Genomic DNA, 24410 nt, shown 5'->3' with positions numbered 1-24410 from the left:
CAGAATTTTGAAATGAAGTTAGAGGACAATTATTTCCAAAAGGCTTCTTTAGCAGAGAGACCCAGTGGACAATGCAGCACCTCGGAATAACAAAGACATCCACTTTCCAAACCATTCTCTTTCTCACACCGATCGCTCTGATTTCTCTCACTCCCCCTTCTCCATCCTGCCCCTCGCTTGCCCTCATTGCATTCTGTCTTTATAGCTCTCTCTTTCTCTGCTCTGCCTCACTATCTCCGTCCGTCTCCCTCTCCCTCTCCCCCTCCCCCCCTCCCTCTCTCCCTCTCTCTCTCTCTCTCCCCCCCCCCGTCTCTTTCTCTCTCCTGCCTGGTGTCTCACTAGCTCCAGATGAAGGAGAGAGAGGCTAGGTGGAGTCTGAGGCCAGCGGGAGCTTTCGCTCATTAGCCGTCAGCTTTGAAAGCCCACACAGCCTCTATTACACACGGAGGGGGAGGGAGAGAACTAAACAGAGAGAGGAGGACAGAGAAAGAGAAATACAACGCCGGATGGAGAGGGAAAATTGCGAGAGAGAGAGAAAGACAGAGAGAGATGACGAGAAAGAGGACTTAGAATATAGAGACGTGATTACGTGAAAGTCGGAGTGGGGTGGCACGAGAGAGCAATGCCGTGAGATAGAGATGTAATACTGTGTTCAATGAAATTGTTCAGTAGTGACTCAAGGTTACAGCTACATTAAAATGTCGGACATATCCCCCCCCCAAAAAAGTGTTCCATAATACCATAATTGTTACTGCTTGTACATTACAATTATGTGTATCATTGTGTTCAATTTTTTTCATTTTTTTCATTTTTAACAATTGCTCTGGTAATATTGTCAAGTTTTCATTGCCAAAAAAAGTTTTATTCAAGAGGGAAAGAGAGAGGGGGGAGAGTGAGGGATAGAGAAAGAGGGAGCGGAAAAGAGAAAAAAGGGGAGGAGGGAAAAAGAGAGAGGAAGTGGGAGAAAAGAAGGAGAATGAGAGAGAGGCAGTGTGAGAGTGGGGTCAGGTGTGGACTAGCATTGTGGCTTTACCAGTCTGCTCTGCCCTCTCAGACCGTGTCAAGGTCCTCCTCTTTAACCCCCCCACCCCATCCCCTAAACTGAACCAGGAGCCCTATAAACCATCCCCACATGCAGATCACATGATGCCGTCCCCCATTGCTCAGCGGCTGGGAGATGGGCTGGTTTAGGTATTGGGTGGGACTAGTGCTGTCAGTTAAACATGTTAATAACGGCGTTAACGCAAACCCATTTTAACGGCGTAACATCTTTTTTCCGCAAGATTAACGTTCTTTTTGGCCTAGCAAACTTTGTCGTTATTTTCACATGCCGTGGCAACCATAGACATAATAAAGAGTAGACGCCGCATCGACCGCTATTGCCTACTGGCGCTGACGAGCCGTGGGCCGCCATCTTGGAAAGGTCAGTTGCTCCACTCAGTGTAATCTGTTTGGCTGGGGCAATGAGCTGTCAGCGCATTTTATTAATCATACCAAACTGAATACCGAACTGATTTTCATGCGGTTAGCTTTGCTGCAAAGATCCTACATGTAGCCATGTCACAGGACATGGTTATTCTTTTCACAAAATACAACCAATAGTATGGTAATGTTAAATCTTACTTGTGAAAAGTAATCCCCCGATCCCTGTTTGAGATTGTCCGCTGATTTTAGCAGGAATATGCTGCACAGTGCTGGCATCTTGTTTATTCTGATTCTACGCAACTAGGAATTTGCTCTGTCCAATATGGCGGCCGCATTTCTCGCGCCCAGCAGCCAATGCAGCGTATACTCTTTATTATGTCTATGGTTGCAACAACTAGCGACGTTAGGAAAAAAAAAAGTACAACACCACACCGGATCTAGCTAGACCGGAAACAAAACAACAGGCACCCCGTACAAACTTGTTTGGGCTTGCGTGCCGGCAAAAGAGTAGTAGGCTAACGTTACGTTTTGAGTGGATGGCGAGCGCGAGACGCCGAAATGGATGCCAATAAGATTCTGAATGGAAAGTTTACTTTAAAAAAGTTGCCAAATGGTTCCATTGACAAGACCAAAACATAGCCGCGGGAACATTTTATCAGGGGGCTGCTGGGGGGGCTTCATGTTGCGGGGCGGCAGGGACGTACTGGGAGTAAAAATAGGCCCTGGACTTTGATCCAGACCGGCCCACCAGAACTGGCCCCCATATACGCCACCACAGCTGCCCTGCTAATGCAAGCATATTCTGGGTTCGATGTGATGCAAGTTCGGGAGTTCTATCCTTAATGTGAACGTGTGTAGCCACATTTTTTGGACTTTATTTGATCTCAAAATAGAGCTTTATGTAAAATAAACATAGCCGTTTTTCAATTGGTAAAACCTTGTCTAGTGAAGTTAATTTCTTCTTCTTCTTTCTTCTCGTCTCTTAATTTTTCAACCCCACCCCACGTTTCTTAGCCTGTTTTTCCATCGCTATTCTTCTCCCGGTGCTCCCGATGGCCACGGTCCACGTTGGTGGATTTTTAAGTAATGTCATTTTAAATTCTCGTGCTGTCAGGGGGTGCTGCAGCACCCTCAGCATCCCTAGTTCCGGCAGCCATGGACCAAAGTGATCTGTGTGTTTTGTCGTTGTGAACTGAGCTATCATCTCATCACGTCAGGTCTGAAATACCACTTGATGGCCAAGCACACAGCTGATGCTAATTCTCCGCCCCCTCGTCCAAGCCAGGCGATTGCAATGTTGTTTTCAATAAAAATAAAAACATTTTTACTAAGCAAGCCGATCCACTTTTCCATGTTGATGAGAGCATTAAAATTAGAAAAAATTATGGGACAAAAAGAAATCTAGAGACATTTAGAATAGATAAAAATGTGTGATTAATTGCGAGTTAACTATGACATTAGTGCGATTAATTACGATTAAACATTTTAATCGTTAGACAGCACTAGGTGGGACGCAAGCTTTTCTCTGCCTGGTCTCCTGTCTGAAAGCTTCTGCTGGTGGCCCCAGATGAATCAAAGCAACTATCCACCAACACATCCTCACACACACACACACACACACACGCAGGCATGCACGGACATCCTCACACACACACACACACACACACACCTACAGACACGCACACACACACACACATACATACACCCCTGGCTCCCTCAAGGGAAAACCGTCATTTTAGGATTCACATGCTGACATGAAAAACATTCTAAAAATACCACCTTCTTTCCAGCTGTTTGCTCCTGGTGGTTCTGAGGGGCAGGGACCGCACTGCTGAACTGAGCCAGAGATACTGACTCATGGTACAGAGGAACACTGATCTGGTCTGATACACTGAAGGAGAGCTTGCACTTTAGGCTACATTCAAAATCCTCCATAGCAAACTGATTCAACAATAATACCATTCTTATCAAACATAGAAAAATAGGCCTTTTCAGTCGCCTGTGCCTGTGTAAATACCGCTCGTTAGCAGCTGAGTGAGCTGCTACAGGCTGGTTGCGCCACAATTACTAGAAACACAATCCTTTAAAATCCTTACATTTCTAAGGCTTGCCATCTTAAAGCATTAGCATGCCATTAGCCGACAAAGGATTTGCTGCACTTGCTGTACTGTCACAGTAATGCTCAACTATTCTAGCCCACAGCCCACTGTGAGAATCAATCACAACGCTGTCCCCATTAGGACACAGCGCACGCACATTTAACCCTGCACAAAGTACACAACACTCTACCAAACCGGTCAACTTTCTTAAGTAAGTAAGTCAGACTTTATTTATATAGCACATTTCATACAAGAATTGTAGCTCAAGGTGCTTTATATAAAATCAATAAAAACAATAATACAAATGATAAAAGTAATAATTAAAATAGCAACAATAATATAAAAAAAAAAGTAGTAAAACCCTTCTGAGATCAAATTACTTAAATGCTTTGGTAAAAAGGTGGGTTTTAAGCTGTCTTTTAAAAATGTATAGCGTGTTTGCTTCCCTAATATTTATAGGTAATTTGTTCCATAGTTTTGGGGCGTAATTAGCAAAGGCCGAATCACCAATCACCATTAAGCAGCAAGTCAAGCCTCTTAAATCACCTTTAAATCCCGCATATTTATGAGTAGGGGCTGAAAGGACGAAGTTGAGAGGCCCTAGCAGATAAAAGATGATTACGGTAGCTGAGGAGGTAGGACGCTCCAGAGGTAGAGATGATGATGCTGGAGGGGAGAAGTTGGAATGCAGCGTCTGTGAACATGTCAGGCTACGACAATACACAGAGACCAAATCGCTTGTCTTTCTCCTGATTGCTAAGCACAGAGTCGCACATGAGAAGCCATTGAGCAGAACTATTCCACTAGAGAATACAGTAGCCCTGAAGGCCCCGCACAGACCCACTCTGACACTGTCGGTTTAAAGGAAGAGGGGTAAACTGAACAGTGTATTGACATTAACCAAATAATGCAAATACCAATGGAATTACAATTATTTGACTCTCGGGGTTAAATCAGAGAAAGAATGATAAAATTAAGGTTAAATCTATTATATATTTAACAAAATTGCAAATTAATGAAATAAATTACAAGCCAAACATGTTATAAAGTGAAGTTTTAAACTTTTACCTACTCTACAATTAGGGCTAACTAAGATGGTCTTTGCTCGACCGAGACTCGACTGAACACTTCTGAAAATCAACTAATCAAAATTTGAAACCGTTTTAATTCTATAAATGTCACAAAGTTTTTCATCAGTTTTACCTCACTGTTTTAACTTACGGTTTTCCAGTGGTATGTCATATTCAACATTGAACTATGGAATATAAACCGTTGTTGGCAGTGTGCACATTCAACATGTTTTGAGTCACCCGGTACTTTGATGAAATGCTTCCATACCACAGATTTATTTGCCATTTTGCCTAAAGGATTAATAACACCAATTGTAGACAAAGTATGGTAGAGTTTGTAGTTAGACACACAACAAGTTAACAGCTACAATTGTGCCGTGGGAAAAAAAAACCAAAACAAAACGCAGATTAACAAATGGGGAAAAAAAACACCTATTTTTTTATTAGATATTTTTAGAATAGCTTTATTTGTCTTTAAAAAATACAATCTACAATTTCTGTATTAGATTTCTTTAATTCAGCAATGGTGACAAGCGGGAATCAGATCACACACTGCCATACTGCTGCTTGACTAATCTTAGCCCACCAAGATCATATCAACCAAACAACTGACCAGTCGACTGAGTGGGGTCAGCCCTATCTACCATGATTATTGTAAATCAGAGAGAGAGTAAGAGTTGAGAAAGGAGAATAAGTAGGACCAGCCAGAGCTAAGGCGAAGTCCTCTGGAGATGAAGAATCCACAGAAAAATGCTTCATAATTCCCTTTATACCCCAAAACCACCAATCAGACCACATCTTGACCTTTACTTATTAACATATGAGCAATGCGACCATAAGTTACACAATGAGGTGTGAGTCCCATCAAACAGAGACTCTGTCCAGCAACTACAGATTTGTGCATATGAGAAGGGGGGCAAGGTGACACTCAGCCTTACATCATGAAAGGGACAGTTTGTCTGAAGTACCTTAACAACTACATTTTGTTTTCAATCAGCCAAAGGCAAATACATTCTCCCTGCAAAATGCAGAGGAGTAGGAAAAGGACAGTTAGAGGAAAGTTAAAAACTTATTTGAAGGTGGCAATCTGTATGGGAGGCCATTTTCTCAGTTGATGAATTCACTGACTTGGTGATCCATCTCTTAATGAATTTTCCCTTCCGCTGAGCACACAGGATAACAGAGAAGTCGTCAGGCTTGAACGACTTGGCAACATCCACACAGAGGAAAAACTCGGCTGAGGGTTTAGGAGTTTCACATTTTAGCTCCAAAATCACAATTCTCTGATTGATATATAAGCAACTGTCGCTCACTAGATTGCATAGCTGTGTCCTTCTATGATACAAAACGATTAACACACTCAACATAAACTGCATCCGTCACTGTTGTCCATGAGCACTTTGGGCTCATTTTGCTTGGGAGCTCTCCTGGCATTGGGCTGGTGTGTCAGACCCCTTGCTCCACTCCACAAGTCCTGGACCCCCGGTGAGGGGCTCTCATGTGGGCCACTTACCTGGGCGGGGACAAGCATCAACATGGATGGGGGAGTGGAGGGTGGACTATAATAAATACACCCTCCAAATGAAGTGCTCTCCAATCAGCCACAAAGAGCTAGGCACTTTCTAGACAAAAATACTAGTGATAAATACTAGAATGTAGTACGAAAAGTTGATGCATCAAGTACAGTTCTGTATAGTGCTGTTCGAAACTCGAAAGGGTACTTCTCTTCTGATCTGAAGAAGACTTAAAAGGAACACTTTTATGGTTAGAAATGGTTATACGATATGCTTTTGACATGTACAGTAGACATGAGCGCAAGTGTGTCGGGTGATCCAGGCATAACGGGTTTTGACAACAAGGTCAGACCTAACAGAGATTTCATCATGTCCAGATGAGTTACCATGAGCTCCTACCAGCTCCTATTGGGTGACAACTGTGGGTCAGTTCACTTCATTTCTTCCCAGGAAATCAAGGCATGAACTGAGAGACTGTTGTCATGGTGGCCTGGCCTGGCCAAGCCTGGCCCAGCCCGTATGGTGACTCATTCTGTTTCCGTAAGTGGCTGGAGGGGGGGCAGGGCTGCGTCTGAGGGAATCTACAGTGACCCGCTGTGTGACATCTGAAAACAGGTTGTCTACAGTAGAATTGTAGAGTGTGTGGAGGTAGAGTGAGCTCACGTCTGACAGGGCTGTGGGGATAAAAGGTTTGCAGGCCTCAGAGAAATCACTCCTTGAGATACCTGAGTGACAACTGGGATTATCAGATCAAATTGGTGTTCAATTTGCTGTGTGACTCCCTCTGAATCTCCCTGAGCTGAAACCTCATCATCAGCGCTTCTTTCCATTTTGGAGTTGAGTGAGTGATTTTGAAGAGTACTTACAGTCAACACTGACCTCATTCCTAAGCGGAAAGCGGGACAACAGTTTAATTTCTCTCTCCAAATGTCATCCGGTGAGCAAACAGAAAAGAAGGCCAAGCCAACAGTGACGGCGGAGTGAACAAATCTAAATTTTGCAGATCGATAGATTAACGCTCTCAGTCGTGTAGAGCAGAAAACCATGATTCAGGAGAGAAAGACAAAAATATCTGGGCTGTTGCTATGATACAATTAGTTTAAACTGTTCTAAAAAGCATTCAGTGGAAAAATAATTGGGAAATACAATTCTTTGGATTGTACCGTACATAACCTAAGGCTCTTCTCTTACATAAAGACATGTGTTTTCTTCCCTCCCACCAATTACACTTGGGGCTAATTCTGCAATCAGAAGACAGTGAGACAGAGAGACAGAGAGACAGAGAGACAGAGAGACAGAGAGAGAGAGAGAGAGAGAGAGAGAGAGAGAGAGAGAGAGAGAGAGAGAGAGAGAGCAAGAGCGAGAGAGCGAGAGAGCGAGAGAAGGAAGGAAGGATAGAGAGGAAGAGAGACAGCAATAGAGGATGAGAGAAAGAGGAAGATGAAGAGGGGGTGAGAGAGATGAAGAGAGAGAAAGAGAGAGATGAAGGAGGAGGAACAAAGAGATGGAGGAGGGACAAAGAGAAAAGCTAGTGGTGCCAAACGACACCAGGACACCAGCCTGGTGCAGCTGAACTGATCCAGTAAGAAGCTTCTGATCTGATGATCGAGGAGGGGACGTCCGATCCATATTCGACAAGAAAGTAGAAAGAGAAACAAATCCTTGTGGATGGTAACCACTCACGGTGGATAAGCAGTGAGGGATGAGGCTATGCTATCAGTGGCTACATCAGCAGTGAAGGGTTTACCTATCGCATATCACCATGCAGAGAACCTTGGCTGGACTTTGAAAGCAGACTGCATGATAGCTGTGATATGGCAGGCCTGTATTGTGGAGTTATAATTGATTGTCTTTTTGAGGGCAGTTGGTCTGATGGGAGATAGCTCTGTTGGTATTTGGACCACAGTGTAAAAGGCTGACTGACCCTGTTTCTTCTTTTCACATAGCGCCTACGTGCACAAGCACACACAAACACACTCAGTTTAATCTGAGCAGGTAAGCAGTGAAGGGGCCTGTGAGGTGTGTTGTGTGCCAAACTTGCTGAATCAGTGGTGAACAGTGGGAACACCTGTACTACTGCTACTGTTCTCACACACACGCACTCAAGCCTGTCAACTCAGAGGTGGTGAGGTCATAGCATTAAAACCTGCAATTACCAGGCAATAAGAAACAAGTGACAAATAGGACTCTCACTTATTAAACATTGGTGTCACCAGTTTAACAGACTGAGAGATTCAAGATGTAGTAAAAAAAGATTGAAAAAAATTAAAATGCTAGAATTATTTTAGGGCACACTAAACCCTCACCCCTGCAGTTTTTCAGTAAATAAAAGCAGATGGATTGGCGAGCTTGAAAGACCACAGCAAATCGTTAATGAACAAGCCAGATGGACAGATTTCTTTCTCCAAGGCCAACAGTAAATGTTGATTCACAGCCAATGTTGATTCACTCAGACCCCGTTCCACACGTAACGCAGAGAGAGACAGACTTTGTAAAAGCAACATCTGACACAGACATACCGTCCAATTGCTGGGAGAGCAATATGGAATACATTGGGGAGAATTGCTTAAATATACAATATTAAGTACAGTATGTGCAACTCATTAGCGAGACAGGTGTTCAGGGCATTTGCTTTTGATGACATGTTTTACTAATTCAATAGGAGGCACTCATGTCCTTAAGCATCAGCCATATGTACACGCATGAGGACGCCCAGAAAACTACCGTAATTTTCGGACTTTAAGATGCGCCTTTTGTTGCATTTTTCGACCCTGCGGCTTATATAGCGGAGCGGTTAATCTATGGATTTTTACAGCTAACGGCTAACGGTTAACACATGGGAGCTTCCACAAGCAGCCATATCTTTCCCGACAACTAATTACATATGGTAATGAAACATTAAAACACCTGCGGTTTATAGTCCAGTGCGGCTTATATATGTACGCATCATTCAATTGCTGCTGCAGCTTATATAACGGTGCGCTTAATAGTCCGAAAATTACGGTACTGTTGGTCTCAAACTTTCATCAGCAGGCATTAACACTCTCTCTCCTCTCTTTTTTCCGCTCACCTGCCACCTAGGAACCATGGTGAGCAAGGAGGGCAGCAAGTGTGCGCTCACCAACTCAGAGTCCGACTCGGAGACGGCGCCCTCGGCCTCCCTGGCGCTGGAGGTCAAGTACACGCTGGACGCGAGCCGGCAGGTGCGGAAGCGGAACAAGGCCCTGCAGGTGCGCTTCAAGGACATCTGCGAGGCGCAGAACGAGCAGAGAGAGGCGGCAAGGCAGGCGGCGGCCGGAGGCAAACCGGTCTCCTACAAGGCGGCATACCGCAAGTACATGACGGTGCCAGCCCGCCGCTCCATCCCCAATGTGACGCGCAGCACGGGCGTGCAGACGTCGCCCGACCTGAAGAAGCGCTACCAGACCTTCCCCTTCGAGCGCAAGAAGGGCCACGGGCACACCATCAAGCATGTGGCGGCCGTGGAGAGCTACAAGGGCCAGAACAACGGCTTCCTGCTGGACCTGAAGCAGCCCAGGGCAGGGGCAGAGGAGGGCAGCGTGGAGGGTGCGTGCACGGCGAGCGGAGTCTGGAGGACCAGGGCTCTGCTCCATACCAGCGAGTGTGTGGCCACAGTGGAACAGCCCGCTGCCCTGGTCTCAGACGGCCCGCGTTCAGACTCTGCTGCACGCCGGCTCAGCTGCGGCGCCGCCGACTCCGACAGCCTCGTCCCCGGCACCGCCCCGCAGTCGGATTACCAGCTGTGCAGCGTCAACTCCAAGCCCAGGAGAGGACTACCACACGGGGAGACCGACCCGGACCGGCCGTCGTCCAAGCGCCATCTGCTCAACCTGGAGGAGGGCTCGTCGCGGACCCTGCCGGACCGGGCGCCCACAGTCTTGGGCCCCATCGCCTGGAACTCCCTGACGCAGGTGGAGTGCCCGGACAGTCCGGACGTGCGCACCAAGCGCAAGAAGGGTGTACAGATCAACGGGCTGCAGTCTCAGACCCTGCCGAGGGCTGCAGGGGGGGGCTGCACCACGCAGGCCCAGTGCCACTCTGGACCCTTCTCTCCCCAGCCTCGGATGCAGCCTCCGCGGGGAGCCGTGGAGGAGGCGGAGGGCGTGAAGGCAGCGGGCGAGGGTGAGGCTTGTAAGCAGATTGTGCCTGTGACTAAGGAAGGGGATGTGAAGGCACAGCTGCAGGCCATGGAGAACCTGATCAGCTCCAGTCAGGAAACCATCAAAGTGCTGCTGGGGGTCATCCAGGAGCTGGAGAAAGGGGAAGCCCACCGAGAGGGGTAAGACAGCTCCGACACCTCCTATTCAGATGGTGCTGAGCCAGGGGGAAGAGATCTACACCTGTACTGTTCTCCATCTGTAGTACTAGGAACATAGCCGGACATACTGTACTGTGCAAAAATATTAGTCATCCAATAAGTTTTTTTTTTCTCCTGAACCGTAAATGTCTATTGAGACCTTTTTTGACTTTTAGCTCTTTTTTTCCTATGATAAGACATTTGCACAGTACTGTATAATATGTAATAATCGTAATCCAAACTAAGACTTCAAAATAGAGATTTCACTGTTTGTTCCAGTTAACTTCCTGAGAACATATCGGTTTTTTTGGTGTGTTTTTTATGAGGAGCTCTCTCTGCATGTGTTCCCCTGAGTACTGAGATGTCTCATTCACAACTAAATACTGTCCCAGATGCTGTGAGAACAGGGAAGGCATACCTGTGTGTATGTGTTTCCACACAAGGCTGTTAGAGACAGTGTCCTTCCACATCGGATCGTAGCATCAGCACCATTCTCCACTGCCAGCCAATCATCTCACTCGATTTGGCCCAAGTGGTTTTCTGACCCGTAGAATAAAAACTACTACTCTAATCACAAGACCGATCACACGGTCACACAGACTGACCTTCCAAGAGACTGCTGTGACTGAAGATGAAAATGAGGAGTTCCCCATGCTACGTTTATAGAAAAAAAGAGAAATGCACATCATGTCAATCATTATAGGGGATATTTCTGGAATGAGCATAATTTCTTTGAATGGACATTTTGTCCAAAGCTCTGTGGCCTACTTTTAGCTGATCGTCGTTTTGTGCACCGTTAATCTAGCGAAAGAGACCCTGGCACAGGGAAAGTCCCATTTGATGTCTGATGGAATGGGAGTCCATACAAAAGAGATCTAGATACAATCTACTCAGCTCAAACCGTTTGAGGGTTGTCTATCCTCTGGGATGGGAACAACAAAATGACCAATTTGGTGTGCACCTGAGTGAATCGATGATGCAACCATCACTCGGACCACTATCTCTCCCACCCATCACCTCCGGGCAGTCGGAATCCAAACAATTCGCATCGCAAGAATATCAACGCGCCCCTAACTCACAGGTAGACATGCACACGAACGCACACACACCAATGCGAGCACATACCCTCATATAGTCCTGAATCGATAATACAATCTCAACAGTCGGAAGCGTTAAATCACAACAGAAAGGAAGAAATCCTCTTGTTGCAAATAGGCATAATACGATGCATTTTATTCTAAACACGTTTGCACATTTAAACTCCAAGTCATCATACTCAATACTATAGTGCTGGTGCTGCATGCAGATATAGGCTAGAGATGTAGAGCTGAGTGGGTTCTCTGCCAGAAGTGGTGTGGCTGGCAAATCTCTCTTATCGATGGGTGGCAAAATGATCCCGAGTGTGAGTTTCAGGAGAGGGGAGGTGACTTTAAAAGGTCACATGACATGAAAACTTCACTTTAGGAGGTTATTTAACATTAATATAGAGTTCCCCGAGCCTGCCTTTGGTCCCCCAGTGGCTAGAATTTTCGATAGGTGTAAACCACGCCCTGGGTGTTCTTCTCCGCCTTAGAGAAAATGAAGGCTCAAACGCTCGGTTTGAAAATCTGCTCCTTGTGACGTCACAAGGAGCCTCTGCACAACCAGTATCTTAATTTTATTTTCGCTGGAAATGCGCCGACACAACCTCTCAAAGTTTTGCATGTCTACCCCAAACATTTCAGCCACCACTGTTTCTTTAACTTGAGCCAATACAAAGTTGGCCTTGCTGACCGTCTGAAATTAAATTCTGGATCAGTACTCCTTGGTCCAGCTACAAACCTCGGACAAGTAAGTCAACTAACGCTTTATCATTTTGTTGCTTACTGTATGGTTACCTAGCTTGCTACCCTTAGAATCTGTCTGTAACATTAGCTCTGCAGCCATCAGCTGAGGTACTGTCGCTAATGTAAAGGTAGATAGCATCAAGTATGTGTGTGAATACACATTCTGTAATGCAGTGTTGTATGCTTTGTTGATATGTGGATAACGTTCTGCTGTTGGTGTTATGGCGCGTGAGATATCTGCCTTTCCCCACATTGAAATGACTGAGTGTGCAGCTCTGCAAACCAGGGTTATCAGATGAAAATGGGCAAAGCCGAGGCATCTTACAGCAACGGGTCTACGAGCCATTGCGATACATCCACTGTAAACATTAACGCATGTTGCCGCCTCTCTCCTCCTCATTAGCATTTAAAGCTACAGACACAGAAACAGCACGTTCTGAGGAAAGCTCATTGTGGGACTACTCGTAGTGGCTATAATTCTGCACCAAGGCTGAAATTCGGGAAAGAGACTTCAGATACAGTATAAGGGGACTAACAAGGCCTATATAAAAGCATCCAAAAACAGCATGTCATGTGACCTTTAAACTATCTGTTTCCATACCCAGCCAGCTAAGGTCTAGAGTTAACAGTACAGATTGCAGGTGTGCAAGTGTCAGTCTGTGTAGAACACAGCCTTTGGCCTGCGTCCACATAGGGTCATTTCAAACCAAAACTAGTTGTCTTGCAAAGCAACCCCATTGCCTGCCCTGCATGGGAGATCATTAGTGGGTTCCCAGCAGCTATATGGATGTGTTAGCAGGACAGAGGCCAGCGTGGCTGTTAGCTGGAGTTCCACCCACACCTGACACCTCAGGGTCACCTGCTCCAGTAGGACACTCTCTTAAGAAAACAACAACCAAAAAAACACTGACTCTTCAGCCAGAGGCTTTGTTCCATTAAAAGCTTCTAAAGTTCTTCTATAGTTCATAGTCAGGAACTTCAATTCCTGGGCCCAGACAGAGTATGGAGGGTTTATTTGCGAGGCAAGCAGAATTTACCGTGCCCTGTGTTTCCACGGTACATTAGCTCTGTTCCCCCTCTTCAGAAATGTCACTTGGCCTACAAGTAATAACGGCTTCAGGCTATAAGGTGAAATGTGAACACGACGATGCCTTTTACATTACAGCCTACATCATCTATATCCGTTTGTCATAGAAGGGGCATGGATCAGACAAAACAGATTTTATCAAATATATTTACCAAAAAGTCACTCTGTTGCAGGAATCATCAAACTTGACAAGAGATTAACAGCAAATGCAACTAATACGATATAGAAGCATGAAATGAAATACTTCTTCCCTGTGCGTGAATCTGAATGATATTTGGAGGGAGGAAGACTCTGTTTCCACTGTTCCCCAAACACAAAGGGACACGCCATTCTGTTAGCTAAGCCAGCAACTACATGACAGTTGAAACACAGGCACCTAAAATATCTGGTCGGGTGGCAGAGGCCCAGTTTAGCTGTAAGCCAGTCCTGTAGGCACTCTCATGGTGATCTGTGTGTTCTGAGGAGATAGAGAGGGAAGAGAGAGACAGAGTGAGAAAGAAAGAGAGCGATACAGAGAGAGAGGAAGGGAAAGAGAGCAAGGAAGAGAGGAAAAAATTGGAGGAGAAAAAAAAGGAAAATATGAAAAAATAGGTGTAAAAAACTAAAGTGAGAATCTGTGATGGAGAGAAAAGGAGAGCACAGAGAGGGATCCGTGTCTTCCTGACTCTGGGTATAATTAGAATCATCCTATGCCTCCCTGTTATTCACAGGTCCTCCGTGTTCCCTCTGCCAGGTTGGCGGGGTGACAGGGGGGGTCTGCTGAGGGGTGGAGGACATAGATGATGTCTCCTGGCATCTGAGACAGCCTGGCTCAGGGCCTGATGTCCTCTCTGTCCCTGATGGACACACACACAGCTGTGCCCTCGGTGCACAGTAGGAAGAGAGAGGGGGGGACGGGGGTCAGCCTCTGATCTTGTCTTTAAGCAGGACAGGGTTTTGAATATATCTGCTGCATCATCAGCACATTGCCACTGCCGCCCAATTAATCACACTCATCAGGCCTGGCAGGGTCGGGTGTGTGTGAGTGTGTGTGTGAGTGTGTGTGTGAGTGTGTGTGTGTGAGTGTGTGAGTGTGAGTGTGTGTGTGAGTGTGTGTGTGAGTGTGAGTGTGTGTGTGAGTGTGAGTGTGTGTGTGAGTGTGAGTGTGAGTGTGTGTGTGAGTGTGTGTGTGAGTGTGTGTGTGAGTGTGAGTGTGTGTGCGTGTGAGTGTGTGTGTGTGAGTGTGTGTGTGAGTGTGTGTGTGAGTGTGTGTGTGAGTGTGTGTGTGTGAGTGTGTGTGTGAGTCTCACTCAGACTACAGTGACCTTTGGGAGAGCTCAGCCTGTGCCGGCAGGGACGGGCATACAAATATATGGTTCATGGCTCTTCTGGCTCCCCCAAAGATGTCGGTTAGAATGAGCTCCGCATTCCTCCCACTCCCAGTCCCTTATTAGCTGTGTTGTAGAGAGAAAGAGAGAGAGAGAGACACGGAGAGAGACGGAGAGGGTGAGAGAGAGAGAACCAGACACAGGGGAGACCGTGAGAGAAAGAGGAGAGGCGAGCAGGGGAGAGAGGAGATGTGAGGGTTCAAGCTGGGACCTGGACACCCCATCAAGACCATTGATTGGGCCGTCCAGCCATCTGGCCATGATGGAAGGAGAGCTTGACCTCCTTCTGAGCCGTCATTCAGGGGTCACCTATCGGCCTGGCACCTGTTAAGCACCGCTGACAGCCTTTAATTACACACCCAGCCAGCACGCCAACACTTCCACTCCACTTTTACAGCCATCGACCCCCCAACCCCCCCTGAGTATGTTTATGGACCAATAGGGGTTAAGTCAAACTACTCTGCTTCATTTTTTTATGTTTCTTATAGTCCAATAGGGGTCAAGCATTTTCCTCTGTCACGTAAAAAATAATAATATATATATATATAGTTCAGCCAATCTGGGGCCCCCTGCACATGTAGGCTAGCCAGTGCATTAATCCACGCCTGCCTACACCACCAAACTAAACCCTCTAACAAGTCACAAACGCTCCACACAGGAGAGCTTTCATCAACAGTGCAATAAAAGAGCCGTTACACACAAAACACATTTCCCAAACCTAATGTTCTGTCACTGAAACACATTACTGAAACAGGTGCACTTTAAAAAAATAATTATATATAAATATAAACAAAACAAATGGGACGTTCAAGTAGATGGGGGATGAAAGTATTCCATTAGGAGCTGGTTTTGCCTCCCACGCGTACACCTGAATATTGTCCTGATGAAATAAGGAGCCAGTGATGGTTGACTCAGCCTTGCTGTGTTGCATCTTCTAAGGCAGGGGTTTTCAACCGGTTCTACCATTCTTACTAGAAAGTAATCCGCGGCCCACTGATGTGCCTGCGCTCACGGGCGTGCCTATGTGTGTGTGTGCGTGCATTTGGATAGAAGGAAGTTTTAACATTTGGTTTTCCATGTAGCTTTTATTTAAAAACCTCAAACAAATCTAGATATATCTACTTAAAAACCTCAAACAATATACATAGAATCTGAAAATGTTAAATATGCGTATGTGAGATTCTGAACAATTCAGATTTTCTTTTTTTTAACAACAAAAAATGTTGATTTTCAGTGCTTAAGAATTGATAACTATTAAATTATTATTAAATTAAATTGCAGTTTGTAGTTGTACTAGTAGTTGTTGTTCTATCCCCAAGCAGGTTTCATCACCTTTATATTATTTTTGATATGTTTCATGATATTCCAGAGCAATCTGGAAATGTAATGAAATATCAAAGCAAATTAATATAAAAAACTAAAAACAATGGGGGACTGATCAACATAGGCTCATGTCGCAGACCCCCAGCAATGCCGCCGTGGACCAACAGGTTGAAAACCCCCTGTTCTAAGGTTTCTAACTTTCTCTATTCCCTGAGAGACCCAGCCCCCACCATTCTAGCCCAGATACCTTTAAAACGTCTTCTCTGATATTTTAAGCTGGATCTCTAGTACCGAAATCGAAGAGGTTTGGTGACATTCAAGTCATTATCAGGCCACAGAAACACATATTGCTTTGATCTGAGTAAGAGAGTCCGTGTGGAAGTGAGGGTGTGTGTCTGTGTGCGAGCGCACGCACGTGTGCGTGAAAGCAATCTTGTGCTTGTGAGAGTAGATTGAAGGCAAACATCCGCGACTGAATCACTCAAACCACCCACTTGAAGACGATCGATTGGGTATCATGTGCACCTCTTTCCCTCTGATACGTCTTATCCCTCATCTCACCATGCCCCCCTCCCCCAGACAGGCCTATCAGGGGCCAGTAGCTCTGAAGGAGAGGTAGGAGTCCTCACTCTGTGCCCCTCTGCAGTAGCCTGGACTGTAGAGATCCAGCCTGAGATGAACACCTCGGTGAAGTGCACTACAATGACAAAGCGTCTTTAGTAAAACTCATAAGTGTCTGCTGACACAGCATGCAGCCTTACATGTTACCTTTTATGAAAAACAACATAAATAAATTGTGAAATACTAACCCATCCACAGTATGAACATCTTTATGGCTAGCCTGACATCGATCTGCATAGCGTCAAGTTTGGCTCATCCCATGGCTATAGCCAGGCTGTATAAATGACCAGGCCAGGTACATTACTATGGATCCATATTGACTTCTGTCTGGCCCAACATGTTAATGCAGAGAAGAAACCCTTTGATGTGGAGGCAGAGAGGGCCTCCCACCACCCTCCCTCCCACTGAGGCGTGGGTCAGGGGTCAAGTGGGGCCCGACAATTAAAAAGCACAAAGCGAGAATAGGAAACGTCTGAATGAGTGTATCCCAGCGAACACAGTGCATGCGCACACACACACCGAACGAGTTAGCGGTGGGTGGGATGGGGGGACTGTAATGGGCAGGAACCAACATCCCGAAGGAGGAGGAGGGGGGGGGGGTATGATACATCTTCACCCTCTTCTCTTCCCCACAGACTCTCCTATCGAACGGGACAGGACACGGCCAACTGTGACACGTGTCGGAACAGCGCGTGCATCATTTACAGGTCAGTGGTTCCTCTGTGGCGCTACTGGACAGCTCTGTCCATGGGAGGACAGTGAGGGGCGCATGACTGATGGAGGAGCAGCACCTCGAGCTAAAGATGTCTCACACACACACTGCAGTCGCAGTAGTGGCAGAGAGAGAGACAAAGAGAGACAAAGAGAGAGAGACAGAGAGAGAGAGAGAGAGAGCGGGAGGGAGAGAAAGAGAGAAAGAGAGAGAGAGAGACAGAGAGAGAGAGCGAGAGCGAGCGAGAGCAAGCGCGAGAGAGAGAGAGAGAGAGAGCGAGAGCGAGCGAGAGAGAGCGCGAGAGAGCGCGAGAGAGAGAGCGAGAGAGAGAGCGAGAGAGAGAGCGAGAGCGAGAGCGAGAGAGAGAGAGAGAAAAGTGATCTGTGACAGAGTACTTTAGTTGACTAAGTGGCTCCTCCACTCGGATCCTCCGTGTGAGGATGGGGTTGAGTCGCTGTGCATCTCGCTGTTGGAGCGACGAGCCTCCGGCTAACACAGAGGAGCTTTCTAAAGAGAGGTCCATCTCACTCACTTTGATGTTGGGCCTCTGAGGCAGGGTGGTTATGTGCTCTCCAGAACGGGTGTGCACTAGTGTGTGTGTGTGTGTGTGTGTGTCTATGACCGGGTGGGTGTGTGTTTGGGTGGGTGAGCATGTGTGTGTTTGTGCCTGTGGGTGTGGGCGTGTGCGTGTATGTTCAGGTGTGTGGGTGCGGATGAGGGCGGGGTTGTGTGTGTGGGGGTGTGCACAGTGGAGTGTGTGGGCGGGCGGGTGTGCGAGTGTGGGTACCAGTGTGTGTAGATGTTTGAGGCTGTGGGAGTGTGAAGGTGCGTGCATGGATGGATGGATGGATGGATGGATGAGGGTGTGGATGGGGGTGCAGGTGGGTGTTTCAGGGTATAAGAGATTGTGGGTGTGTGGGTGGGTGGGGGCATGGTAGGTGCCACAGAGAATGACGGAGGGGAGACTCGGCAGGGACAGGGTTGTGAATTAGGTAGGGGCCTCATAAATGAGTAAATCCTCTTGCTAGCTTATGAACCCCTGACCAGTCTCTCGCATCGTGCCCATCATCACTCCCAGCTCCCCTCCCAGCTCCTCTCCCCTCTCACGCCAGCCCTCTCAGAGCTGTGAAGCAAGCCAACACTTGCTGGTGTTGCTAACGTGTTGCTAACGTCAAACACATGCCAGGCCGTGCCAGTCGGCCAGCCTGCTGTCTTGCCAGCGCTGTGTCGACGACCCTCTCCCAACCAGGAAGTGGTGCTGGCATCCCCAACGCTCTCATCACAATACTGAGACGACAGGCCCATTCAGCTAGCCTGCTGTCCTGTAGGAAGGGTACAGGGATGCCAGTGACAGATATAAACCCACACGCTTAACTACTGAATTTAACAGTCAGGGCATATCAGACTTTGCGACGGAAGAGCGCGATATGTCTTCCTATCTCGCCCTCGCTGTCAGAGGGATCCCCCCCTCCAAGAGAGGAGGCAGCGACTCAAGTAGAACTGGTGTGTTCACGAGCGATCACTAGCCTCGTCAGGTCAAATTGACTTGGCGGGCGTCACATGAATCATCCACTCAGCGGACAAGCAACGACTGTTTGCCAGGTCATTCAAATGTTCTGTGTGTGGTACACGTCTGTACGAACACACCATGCCCCATTGACGTGGTCACTCTCAACACAGAGACAGGACGAGAGAGAGTTCCTTATTGAAGTTCCCCTCAGATGAGCTGTTGGCAGTGTCAAGCCTTCCCCTTTTCTTTGTGAGACAGCCATGTTATTTGGCTATAGTGCTTCGATGTTATAAGAGCAGGCTGAGTTAGGGGGGCTGGCTGTTGAACATCTGTGCGACGAAGGAATCTAATTTAGGGGCTTCTTGCACATACCAGCGCCGGATTAAGCGTTGCAATAATCACAGCTCTATGAAGACAATCTTACCTGATTAATCCTGTGAGTGTGCGTGTGTGTTTGTGTGTATGTGTGGGTTGAGCACGTAGCATAATGTGATTTGATACTTTCCACTGAACAAATAGTTTGCCTGCGTGGGTGTGTGTGGGTGTGAGAAAACAGAGAAGTTGGGGTTGATATTACAAGTTTACTGAACAATCTCACTTCCAAACCTAACCAATCCAGACACAGTGGACACCATAGCAACTAACCTGCATATTATTCACGAATCACGAGTGAATAATAAACGTCTCTCTTCTACTGCTGTGTACTGCTTGGGTGTGGCCATTTCAGAGAATACAATATGCTGTAGAAGACCCTGGTCTCCCTGCACTTCATATCACCTGCCCTGCCAATCTCCCTCTCTCTTCCTTCATCTGTGGCCCAGGGGGTAGAGAGTCTGTTAATCGCAAGGTTCGATCCCCGACTCCTCCCAGCCCATGTGCCGAAGTATCCTTGAGCAAGACTCTGAACCCCAAGTTGCTCCCGATGGGCAGAGCGGCGCCTTGCACGGCGGCTCGGCGCGGTCGGTATGTGTGAGTGTGAGTACCAATGGGTGAATGAGAGGCAACAAATGTAAAGCGCTTTGGGTGCCGTCAGGGTTTAAAAAAGGCGCTATATCAATGCAGTCCATTTACCAGGTACCATCTCTCTCTCCCACTCCTCTTCCGTCCAAGGATGGAGGCCTTGTTCAAATAAACTTGGGATGGAATGATTAATGCATGACACCTACATAGACCAGTTCGAAAGGGCATGGAAAAAAGATTAGTGCAATTCATTTTCTTTCAGCCAAGCCAATCCGGGTGGAAGGAAAGAGAGAGAGGGAGAGAGAGCCAGGGGGAGGGAGAACGAGAAATGGCAAGAAATGGAAGAAAGGCCCAGGATGGCATGAAAGAGGATTTGAAAGCGTTCCATTTTGATTTTGAGAGCACTGCTTTAAGCCTGGTTTGACTTAATGCCTTTTGTTTAAGCTCGAAACACTAATCTGTTTTTCTTTTTTCTCCCCTGGCATTGCTGATTGGTGCTAATGTGTTGATTAGACAGACAGATGGATGTCACTTGTGCAGATAGAAATTGCAGATCTGGGTGGACCCGGCCATTATTGTTAACAAAAGGAGACAGACATCTCCCATTATTTAACTTCATAATTAACCAGACTTTGTGTCCCCATTGCTAAGTAGTGTTAGAACAATCTGGGTTGGCATATAGGGTGTGTGTGTGTGGGGAGAATAGAGAAAGAGACAGCATGAGATGGAGAAATAAAGAAAGAGACAGCAAGGCAAAAATGGAAACAGAGAGGGAATGACTGAAAATCAATTAAGTGTTGCTAAGGAATGATGATCTGATTAAGTTTCAGCACATGTAAATTACAGAGCAGAAAGGCTGACTTGACAAACTTTGCACTTTTTCTGCTGGTGTGCTGGTGCAGACAGGAGCAGCTCTAGAAGGTGGCAGCTCGTTGCCATAGATACTGGAGAGATATCTGCAGGAGACACGAGGTGCCAGTCATAGGAAGATTCAAGAACTAAAGAGTGAGAGACAGAGAGTAACAGGAGAGAGAGAGAGAGAGAGAGAGAGAGAGAGAGAGAGAGAGAGAGAGAGAGAGAGAGAGAGAGAGAGAGAGAGAGAGAGAGAGAGAGAGAGAGAGAGAGAGAGAGAGAGAGAGAGAGAGAGAGAGAGAGAGAGAGAGAGAGAGAGAGAGAGAGAGAGAGAGAGAGAGAGAGAGAGAGAGAGAGAGAGAGAGAGAGAGAGAGAGCACAAGACATGTGACCTGAGGAGACTCTCCTAGGGAGAGATCAGGGAAGAAGAGGAGGATATGAAAGGAGGGAGGGAGAGGGGATCACTCTGTTTTCAGTGTGTGGTCTGTGAGTGGGCGGAGGGGGAAGTTAAAGACTAACAAGGTTCAAAGTGTCTTGCTTAGTTTGCTCTGATCCAATGACCCACTCAGGAGACAGGACTGGCCCAGCGGGAGGGAGGGAGGGAGGTAGGGAGAAAAAACAGCCAATTTTCCCCTTCAGGTAAACCAAACTGGAATATGACATGGCCTTCAACACAATGCTGTGAGGCAGAGGAGGGGGATGACAGTTAAGATAAGAGGGCTCGGACAAAAATAATGAATTTTCGGTTAAATGGACCTTGTGAATCTTTTTCAAAGAGAAGGTGGTTGCCTTTTCTGCTGTGTCCATTTTCTAATGAGGCTGTCCGGAAATGAGCTACCTCCCACCTGTTAAGTTCCCCAGGTGAGCCAATCCTCAGCTTTAAGGTCACTTTTGAGTTGAGTTGAGTCCATGGATCTGACCTTTAGTTCTAAGCCAGGAATTGACGAGCATCACAGCTGGTCTTATGGGGGGGGGCGGGGGCGGAGGGGGGGGGGGGGCGGGGGCGGAGGTCTCTGCCGGGTTGGATAAGGACATACTGTACATCCATAGTACATTTTCAAGGCTGTCTCGTCATAACAAAGAGGGTTTGAAATAGTTGAAAAGTTTGTGTTTGAGAGCAGAGAAGGTCGAACAACAAGCGTGGGACTGGAATTAGTAGTATTTTATGGTGAGCAGCAGAGAAAAGAAAATAATGTTCTGTTAGCTAGCTCTGATTCTGATGGGCAAATAGACACAGGAGAATATCCATTGGTATTTCTCAAAAAAACTAAAAATGTCACGCTTTTGTTATTCAACAACATTTGTAGGCCTATTATGTTATCCTGTACTATACACAACATAACTACAAAAAACATCAAGTTATAGGCTACAGTGCTTCCGGAAAGTATTCATTCATTTTCACTTTTTCCATGTTTCAATGTACAGCATATTCCTAAATGGATTAAATTACTTTTTCCCCTAAAATTCTACACCCAATACCCCATAATGATAACGTGAAAAATGCTAATCATTTTTGCAAATCTATAACAAATAACTTGTCATTATGTCATTATTATATTTGAGCTGTAAAGTCAACCCATCAGCCTGTAGCCAAGTGAAAGGTTCAATCAGGGGAGAACAAGCGACATTGCTGAAGAAACCTCTTGCAAAATTAGCAATTTTATCTACAGAAAAATACCACCAAGGGGATCGTAATACCCTTCGTATTAAAGTTAGGAAGCAAAGTCTTATATAAAATACACTGTTCTTGGGGATTTGGAACTGCTTTTAAAATGGATCTGGTTCTCGATACCCAACCCTAGTTGAGTAGATGTGCAATAATGTTGTAGATTACAGCTCTTGGAAACCAGTCTGTTGGGTGGTTTCACTGTTTCTGAATCCCAGCAGGGAAAAGTTCTGACACAATAGTGACATTCCAATGATCCTCATTTAGTGATGTTGTCTGCTAGTGGTGTGGCAGTGGTATAAGCAGTAGAAGCTGTGAGAGTAATGATAATAGCGTATCTAATACATGAGTTATGTTTGAGGCTAGTGAATAGATTTAATGCAATTGATACGCGTTTTCAATTTTTATCTAGATTGTCCGGCGTGTCCCCCAGGAAGGTGTGCACACACAGACACACGCAGACACACACAGACAGACAAGCAGACACACACAGACACACACACAGATACACACAGAGACAGACCATAAGACATAAGTGGGTATTGATAACTGCATAATTACAAGCTACCTCTTCAAATAATTGATTCTAAAAGTTTCACTGCTTGTTTGTTCATTTTTATCAGTTTATCAAAGTGCTGAGTGACCAATACATTGTCAAACACTTAATTCCATGTACAAAACCCTTAGTTGAGAGTGTATTCACTCCTAATCAATACTGTGAAGCATTGACCTGTGCAATGGAAACAGTGTTGTAGTACAAGGTTAGGTCATATTCATCAGGCTTACCTCATAGCTTAATGCAAGATTCCCCAAACTATTTTGGCCAATGAACATGTCGGTCTGTCTGTCTGTCTGTCTGTGTCTGTCTGTCTGTGTCTGTCTGTCTGTGTATGTCGTTCTGTCTGTGTATGTCGTTCTGTCTGTGACTGTCTGTCTGTCTGTCTGTCTGTCTGGATGCCTGTGTAACAATATAGTGGTCTGTCTGAACAGTGGCCTGTCTGTTTCACTCACAGCTGCCCAGGCAGATTAAGCCCTCAACACATCCTGGGGTTGAGGCTATAATCTGAGTGTTTCACTTTGTACAGCCCTGGAATCAGATGGTGGGTGGGCAGGGATTAAGGCACATGTGGATGTGGGCTGTCTGAAATGTAATCCCACACAGTTCCAAGGCACCACAGGATACAGAGAACTCTGGGGAGGAGATAGAGGGGGAGTAGGAGGTGAGGTGGGTTGTGTGTGTGTTGGGGCGGGGGAATAAGAGGTACTCTCTACAGTTGAGAATCTCCCCCTGGGATCAATGCTACCTTGTTCCACTCCAGTTCTCAAACACTTCCTAGGCTTTCCACAGTAAACATTGTCATCGACAGCTGAAGTCATGAAGGGTTTGAAAGAGAAGAAAGCTTTGTGAACTTAGAAAATGTATTCAAAATATTTGGTCACAGAATGGGGTTACCGAAAACAGTAGTTTTCTACAGACAGCATCTACGGCCTCAGAATGGATCCCGAAGAGGGGGTTGAAGTGAGAACGGGGCCAAAGTGAATCTGTAGCATGAGTCCCAGGCTGCTGGAGGGGTAGGCCACTGCTATGACCTGATTATTGATCAAGACAGATGAACCGTGTGGGGAAGGGAACAAAGACATCAAATTATGAATAATATTAATCCCATGGGATTGATTTTAAAAAGTCCTTTTAAGAGAGAACAAATGCCCAAATGTTATTCAGCAAGGCAGATGTGTGTGTGCCTGTGAAGAGGGGAGAAGAGAAGGGGTCGAGTCTCTATGGAAGTTAACGCATGTTTCCCTCCCTCCTCTCTCTGCATGCCCCAGTGTGGAGCTGGACTTCAAGCAGCAGGAGGACAAGCTCCAGGCGCTGATGACGAGGTTGTGCCCCGCGGAAGACGCCCCCTTCTCCTCCCTGCCTTACCCCGCGGAGGCCTACACCTCCACCCCCAAACGCAAGTCCAAAGCAGACTCCAAGAAGCATGCCCGCTGGAAACTCTGGTTCCTGTGAACAGTTCCACAGTCAACACCGCCACACTCACTCACCATGCCATAGGATT

General features: G+C 46.4%; 2 protein-coding genes across 3 annotated transcripts in view; one reads left to right on the top strand and one right to left on the bottom strand.

The window, feature by feature from the left end:
* Positions 1-24410, bottom strand: part of dock1 (dedicator of cytokinesis 1) — a 202626-nt gene that overhangs the window by 83192 nt on the left and 95024 nt on the right. The window lies entirely within an intron of this gene.
* insyn2a (inhibitory synaptic factor 2A) lies at positions 9195-24361 on the top strand. The gene is made up of 3 exons (XM_084671139.1): positions 9195-10408; positions 17286-17357; positions 24178-24361. Exons 1-3 carry the CDS (start codon positions 9195-9197, stop codon positions 24359-24361), a joined length of 1470 nt encoding a protein of 489 aa, XP_084527265.1.

The sequence above is a fragment of the Hypomesus nipponensis genome, chromosome 13, assembly GCF_054491055.1.
Source record: "Hypomesus nipponensis isolate SF chromosome 13, ASM5449105v1, whole genome shotgun sequence".
NCBI classification, from domain to species: Eukaryota; Metazoa; Chordata; class Actinopteri; order Osmeriformes; family Osmeridae; genus Hypomesus; species Hypomesus nipponensis.
Note: the sequence above shows the minus strand (reverse complement) of the source record. Positions and strands in the feature narration are given on the sequence as shown.